Source organism: Colobus angolensis, unplaced genomic scaffold, assembly GCF_000951035.1.
Source record: "Colobus angolensis palliatus isolate OR3802 unplaced genomic scaffold, Cang.pa_1.0 Scaffold110, whole genome shotgun sequence".
Taxonomy (NCBI): Eukaryota; Metazoa; Chordata; class Mammalia; order Primates; family Cercopithecidae; genus Colobus; species Colobus angolensis.
The window spans coordinates 1,428,132-1,434,809 of record NW_012112031.1 but is presented as its reverse complement, the minus strand read 5'-3'; the positions used below and the strand labels follow the sequence as shown (position 1 = coordinate 1,434,809).

General features: G+C 53.5%; 1 protein-coding gene across 3 annotated transcripts in view; it reads left to right on the top strand.

Moving 5' to 3' along the window:
• INPP5K (inositol polyphosphate-5-phosphatase K) overlaps positions 1-6,678 on the top strand; it is a 22,946-nt gene that overhangs the window by 7,068 nt on the left and 9,200 nt on the right. For 2 of the 3 annotated variants that reach the window (XM_011955887.1, XM_011955895.1), the window contains exons 4-7: positions 597-713; positions 1,043-1,218; positions 1,768-1,879; positions 2,610-2,719. In XM_011955887.1, the coding sequence (XP_011811277.1) occupies positions 597-713; positions 1,043-1,218; positions 1,768-1,879; positions 2,610-2,719 (515 nt within the window). The remainder of the gene's footprint in view (positions 1-596; positions 714-1,042; positions 1,219-1,767; positions 1,880-2,609; positions 2,720-6,678) is intronic. The other variant, XM_011955905.1, reaches the window with a different exon arrangement.

The following is a 6,678-nucleotide window of genomic DNA, read 5'->3' as shown; positions in this document are numbered from 1 at the left end:
AAAAAAAAAAGAATGCTTAAACCAAAAAATAATAGCTTTCTGATAATCCCCACAGCGTCTATGAGATAGATTCCTGCTGCTTTATCAATGAGAAAATACACTGAGAAACTTCCTCAATGTCAAATACTAAGAATCAGAGCCATGGTTTGAACCCAGATCTAACTTCAAAGCCAATATCCTTAGCTGCTGTCCTCTTTCCTCTTTGAGGCCCTAGCAAGCCAGGGTTGCAGCCTAAGGGTACCCAGAGGATCTCAGGATAGCATCTCTGAGAGGGGATTAGGCATCCACGGGGCAGCAACTGAAGAGTTGGTGCTCTTCTCATGGCAGGGTGTCCTGGCAGCCTTCTCTTCTCTCCCCACCACCCCCAGGCCTAGGAGCAGAATCTAAAACCTCAGCCCCCAGCATGTATCATTTGGCAGCTAAGGAGAAGAATGGAAAGGCTTGAAACTATGAGATTCAAACTGAGATATCGTAGACCCTGGGGCAGGACACTGTGTGTAGCTGAGGGCTCTCTAGTGTCTCTAGCACGGGGCTTGGAAGGGATGCACTTGGCCTCTGTGGTTTAATGAGCGACCTTTACTCTCTCTTTCCTGCAGGTCTCCCATGTCCGTATGCAGGGGATTCTCTTACTGGTCTTTGCCAAGTATCAGCATTTGCCTTATATCCAGATTCTGTCTACTAAATCCACCCCCACTGGCCTGTTTGGGTACTGGGTAAGGACTGAGCTATTGTCTGAGTCGTGAGCTGGGAAGGGCTGGGAACTGTGGTGCTGGGCAAAAGAAAAAGGAAGTGAAAGGAATCTTGGTACTCTGTCCAGCCCAATGCATGTTTGTTCTTTTGCCTCAGAGTGGGCTTGCCATCCCTGAGGCCAGGTGAGGTGAGCTGGGCTCTGTGCATGGAGAGATCACCCTGGGAAGCTTAGTTGCTGTCCGTAGGAGACCCTGTGGGGAGTGAGACTGTCTCCCCTCAGGTCTAGGAAGTGGAAAGAGGGGTGGTCCAACCCCGAGCTGCTTCCCACTCTTCTGTTGATCTGCTCCACCAGGGGAACAAAGGCGGGGTCAACATCTGCCTGAAGCTTTATGGCTACTATGTCAGCATCATCAACTGCCACCTGCCTCCCCATATTTCCAACAATTACCAGCGGCTGGAGCACTTTGACCGGATCCTGGAGATGCAGAATTGTGAGGGGCGAGACATCCCCAACATCCTGGATCACGAGTGAGCCTGGCTCTGCAGACTGTTCCCCGCCCTCTGCCTCATGCTAAGCCAAGCCAGCGTCCTCTGCCCCATCACGGTTCCCCAGCCAGTGTCAGTCAGTGTTCTGGCTCCCACCCTCTCCCTGCCCCTTCCCTGGTGCCCATCTGCTGTCTCCCCTCTCTTTGCCTGTCTGGGGTCCCCTTCCTCCAGCCCCTCTGTCCTGCCTAGAAACCCTGAACACTTGGGAACAGGTCAAAGCCCTTGAGATTCCTGAGGTCACCAGGAGGGCTTGTCAGCCTTTCCTCGTGACCAGTTGAGGAGAGGAAGCAAGGGCCACAGCCTGCTCTGTGTTTGCCAGAGCAGGCTCTTTGGTGGGTCTCTTCGGTTTGAATGGTGGTTTGGGAGCCATGAGAACAGTTCCAGAGGACCCACGTGTGCCCTGGTGCCTCACCTGCCCCTCGGGCTTTCTGTGCCCCACCAGCCCTTGGGTTGAGCAGGCTGAGCCACCTGGTGATCTCCCTTCCCTGACTTTATCACAAATCCTCAGGCTGCCCTCCTTTTTTTCTGAAGCCTCATTATCTGGTTTGGAGACATGAACTTTCGGATCGAGGACTTTGGGTTGCACTTTGTTCGAGAATCCATTAAAAATCGGTGCTACAGTGGCCTGTGGGAGAAGGACCAGGTATCAAGTGAGGGGAGGGCCCCAGGGGGTGATCTGGGCCCACGGTGGGAGCCATGTGAGCTGTGCAGACTGTTGCTAGATGCCCTCGCCGCTGTTTTCCTTTGCCCCGGTCTGGTGGGGGAGGCTGTCTAGCAGGGCTTCGCGTCCAGGGGTGAGGCAGCCACGCCTTCTGGTGCCTGATCTTCACATGGAAGAGCCAGGGTAACAGCCCCTCGGTGTGCTTTAGAATAGGGAGCCAGATGCAGAGCATGAAATGAATTATTTAAAAAAGAAGAAGAATAGGGAACCAGAAGGGCTTTGCACCAGGCGCCATCATGCATCAGTCCATCGTATCCCTGTCGTCTTTGTCTTTCCCATCCCCAGCCTCGTTTCCCTCCTGGAGGGTGAGATGACCCTTTGGAGGACCCTGGCTCCCCCAGGTTCCCCTCTGACACATGTCTGCTAGTGACCTCCACTAGAGACGGAATTCCAGGTTGGGTCCCTGCAGTCTAAGGACTGGGAAACGGCAGACAGCTGCCTCCCCTAGGCCTTGGTAATGTTTCTGAAAGGATTCACCTGCTTTCTGGTGGGGGTGGGCTGTGAGTAGTCACTGGGGTGGTGAGGCAGTGGAGTGGCATTGCTTGACTCTTGCCCCGTGTGTGGCGGCATGTGCTGATCCCTTGAATGGAGTGTGGTGCTGGGCCATTGGGTCGAGACTAGAGGGAGACGGGGACTGTGACTTTGTCTGCAGCTCAGCATTGCCAAGAAACATGACCCGCTGCTCCGGGAGTTCCAGGAGGGCCGCCTGCTCTTCCCACCCACCTACAAGTTTGATAGGAACTCCAACGACTATGACACCAGGTGAGGAGGAAGAGGGGCCAGAAGGTCTAGGAAGTCAGGTTACACTGGCTCTGCTGGCATGGGCACTGTCTCAGAATAGAAGTGTTAGGGGGCCGGAAATCGGTCTAGCCATCTCCTCTCCAGAGTGGCACCTCCTGTCCACTTCATGAGGCACTGACTGGGGGAGCCATCCCAGATCTCAGCGAGAGTGGGAGGGAAAGCCAGTGCCAGCAAGGGCAGGAGAGGTGTGTGGGGGGTGGGGGTGTTACAGATAGAACTAGAGGAGAGGGTGGAGCAGCTGCCTCCTGACCTAGGAGGGACTGCACGTCAGCTTCTGGAAACCCCAGACCTTCTGGTCCCCAAACGAGGCAGAAAGCTTGGGCCAACCACATACTGGTATTAAGGACCCCTGCCCCAGCCTGTGGGTGGGTCAGGTTCTGTGTGAGAAGGTGAAGTAGTGGGTGGAGAATTTCATCAGGATCAGTGAGATCATGAGTCTGGTGGTTAGAAGCACAGCTCTGTCTGACTTTAGACAAAGTGTTAGGCCTCGTTTTGTCATCTATAAAGTGTGGATGACAGAGCACACACCTCATGAGGCTGAGGATTGAAGAAGGCCAGCACCGAGTAACCATGGGAGAGAACTGCTATTGTGACTTTTAGATTCATGCCGGCTGGGCGTGGTGGCTCACGTCTATAATCCCAGCACTTTGGAAGGCTGAGGCAAGTGGATCACTTAAGGTCAGGAGTTCCAGACCAGCCTGACCAACATGGTGAAACCCCATCTCTACTAAAAATGCAAAAATTAGCCGGATATGGTAGCGTGCGCCTGTAATCCCAGCTATTCAGGAGGCTGAGGCAGGAGAATCGCTTGAACCCAGGAGGCGGAGGTTGCAGTGAGCCGAGATCTCACCACTGCACTCCAATCTGGGTGACAGGCGAGACTCCGTCTCAAAACGATAATTATAAAATAAATAGATGCATGTCTTCCCATCATAGATTTACTAAAAACCTTTCTAAGAAGCTGAGAACGGGCCAAGTAACCACTAAAACCTGAGAAAGAACTTCTGGCAACCTGTCCCTGACCCAGTTTGGGGCAGGGCCCCTCATCTCTTTGAAGAAAGGAAGAGCCCCTTACATGTCATGAGGGTCTTTGTCCCAGCGGGAGCGGCTCGTTCATTCTTCCGAGCGGGAGTGTGTCTGTGAGGGAGGCGGGAGGTGCCCGCAGGGCAGCCCAGGCCTTTGGGATTTAGCCAGTGCAGGACAAGAGGTAGAACTCAAGCTTGGTTCTGGAAGTGGTACAGCAAAGCCAAAATACCCTTGCCAAGGAAGGGGAGAAGGAGTGAGCTGATGGAGCAGTGTGGAGCGAGACAGGGTGGGGTCGCGAGCAGGGCCGTCCAGAGAAGAGGAGGCAGCGGACGCTGGGGACAGGACCCGCCCTGGGCAACAGAGCAGGCAGGAAAGGAGGTAAGAGCCAGGCTGCGACAGGCTGGCCGGCCCAGACCGACAGCTGCAGGGAGACTGCCAGTCTCTGCAGCCATCCATTAGAAACGAGAGTCATGGTGGAAGCTGTAAGGACAGGGTGGGGCCTTGGGTGGGGAGAGGCTGCTTGAAGCCAGGAGTTCAAGACCCACCTGGGCAACATAGTTAGACCCTATCTCTACAAAAATTTAAAAATTAGCTGGGTGTAGTGGGATATGCCTGTAGTCCCAACTACTCAGGAAAGCTGAGGCAGGAGGATCACTTGAGCCCAGGAGTTAAAGGCTGTAGTGAGCTGAGATTGACCCACTGCATTCCAGCTGGGCAACCCTGTCTCAAAAAAAAAAAATCCTCTTTAAACACTTGCCAGCAGGAAGAGAGCTGCCGACAGGCCTTACGGCCAGGTGTCCCCTTCTCCCAGCCCTGTGCCAGAGAGATCTCCAGGAGACTGAAGTTTGTTGCAAAAGCTGGGTCTGGGCTGGATTTGACAGGGTCTAAAAGGGTAGTGAGCTTTGGAGAAGTTCAAGGACTTCCCCAGGTAGCTCAGCCAGTGAGTGGCAGAGCTGGGGCTCAGACTGATCTCTGAATCTATAGCCCACAGTGCTGTCCTCAAGCCCATTGTACGTCAGAATTCATGGTCATCCTTGCCAGCAACAGCGAAAAGAATGGCACGGCGAGGAAGGCAAACTCCTGCTAAGGAGGAGGCACACACCTATTTCCAAATAACAGCTCACTGTGATTGGCGGGCAGGGCGTGCACCCAGGCTTTGCCTGTGTCAGTTCTTACATTGTCCTCTTTAGGTAGACAGTGTTACTATTGACTGTTTGCACAGAAGGCAACTGAGTCTCAAAGAATGTATACGTAAGGAGTAATAGACTTCATCACTGCATGAGGATTGGAACTCATATCTGTGTCTGTCGACTCATGAGCCTTCAGTGCTTCCCTTTGGCTGGAGCCCAGGAAATGCAAGAATGTCCAGGCAAGAACAGGGGACATGGTAACTGAAATATTCCTGGCTGGGGCCAGGGTCCAGAGGCAGCTGCGAGTTCCTGCAGTGAGCAGCGCCTGAGCCCACCTGGGCAGAGACATTCCTATCTGATGAAACTGTTCTTTTATCCTTGAAAACCCAGTTGAGACATCACTTTTCCTAGGACGCCTTCCCGGCCCCTCCCCATCTCACTGAGAGTTCCTCTCCTGCCCTGTGCCGCTCCCAGCCTTGCGCACGCCATGCTCTCAGTGTTGCTTTTAAGCAACACTGTACCTTTTAAGCAACAGTGTACCTTTCTTACTGTACTGTGATGGCCCAGAGAACAGAGACGATCTGATTGAGGACCATCCCTGGGAGTAGCACAGTGCCTGGCATATGTTACCAAGTCCGGGAGTTAGTCAATAGAAGGTTTCCAGAACTCCGTGCAGAAGGTTGGAGCAAATGTTAAGGAGGTGGACAGCTAACGCTAGGAGAGGCCTGTCAGACTTCTTGTCAAGGAGAGTATCTTGAAGGAAGCACAGAGTTTGGCAGAAAGCAGAGGGCAGGCTTTCTAGTCAGTCAGCACACTGACGAGAGGCACCTGCAGGGGCCGGTTTGATGAAGTGACTGAGCATTAGCGTGCTGGGCCAGCGACTACCGTGTTCCCAAGCCAAGATGTAATGAGAGGCTAGCTCCCTTATAGGGGAGGGCGAAAGGGCTGAGGGCAGGCTGGGAATCCTGCTAAAGTCCGGGATTACACTGGAGTTTTGTTACAGTTACCACTATGAGCCCAGACAAACTGTTTTATTTTTTTCCAGACAGAGTTTCCCTCTTGTTGCCCAGGCTGGAGTGTAACGTAACGGCATGATCTTGGCTCAGTGCAACCTCTGCCTCCCGGGTTCAAGTGATTGTCCTGCCTCAGCCTCCTGAATAGCTGGTGATACCCCATCTCTACCAAAAATAAACAAAATTAGCTAGGCACCCGCCACCATGCCCGGCTAATTTTTTTTTTTGAGACAGAGTCTCGCTCTGTCACCCAGGCTGGAGTGCAGTGGCGCGATCTCGGCTCACTACAAGCTTCGCCTCCCGGGTTTACGCCATTCTCCTGCCTCAGCCTCCCGAGTAGCTGGGACTACAGGCGCCCGCCACCTCGCCCGGCTAGTTTTTTTGTATTTTTTTTTTTTTAGTAGAGACGGGGTTTCACCGTGTTGGCCAGGATGGTCTCGATCTCCTGACCTCGTGATCCGCCCGTCTCGGCCTCCCAAAGTGCTGGGATTACAGGCTTGAGCCACCGCGCCCGGCCTGATTTTTAGTATTTTTAGTGGAGGTGAGGTATCACCATCATAGAGAGACCCCTCCCCCTACGAAATTTTTTTCAAAGGCCACGTGGCCGGGCGCGGTGGCTCACACCTGTAATCCCAGCACTTTGGGAGGCCCAAGAGGGGCGGATCACGAGGTCAGGAGATCGAGACCATCCTGGCTAACACGGTGAAACCCTGTCTCTACTAAAAATACAAAAAATTAGCCAGGCGTGGTG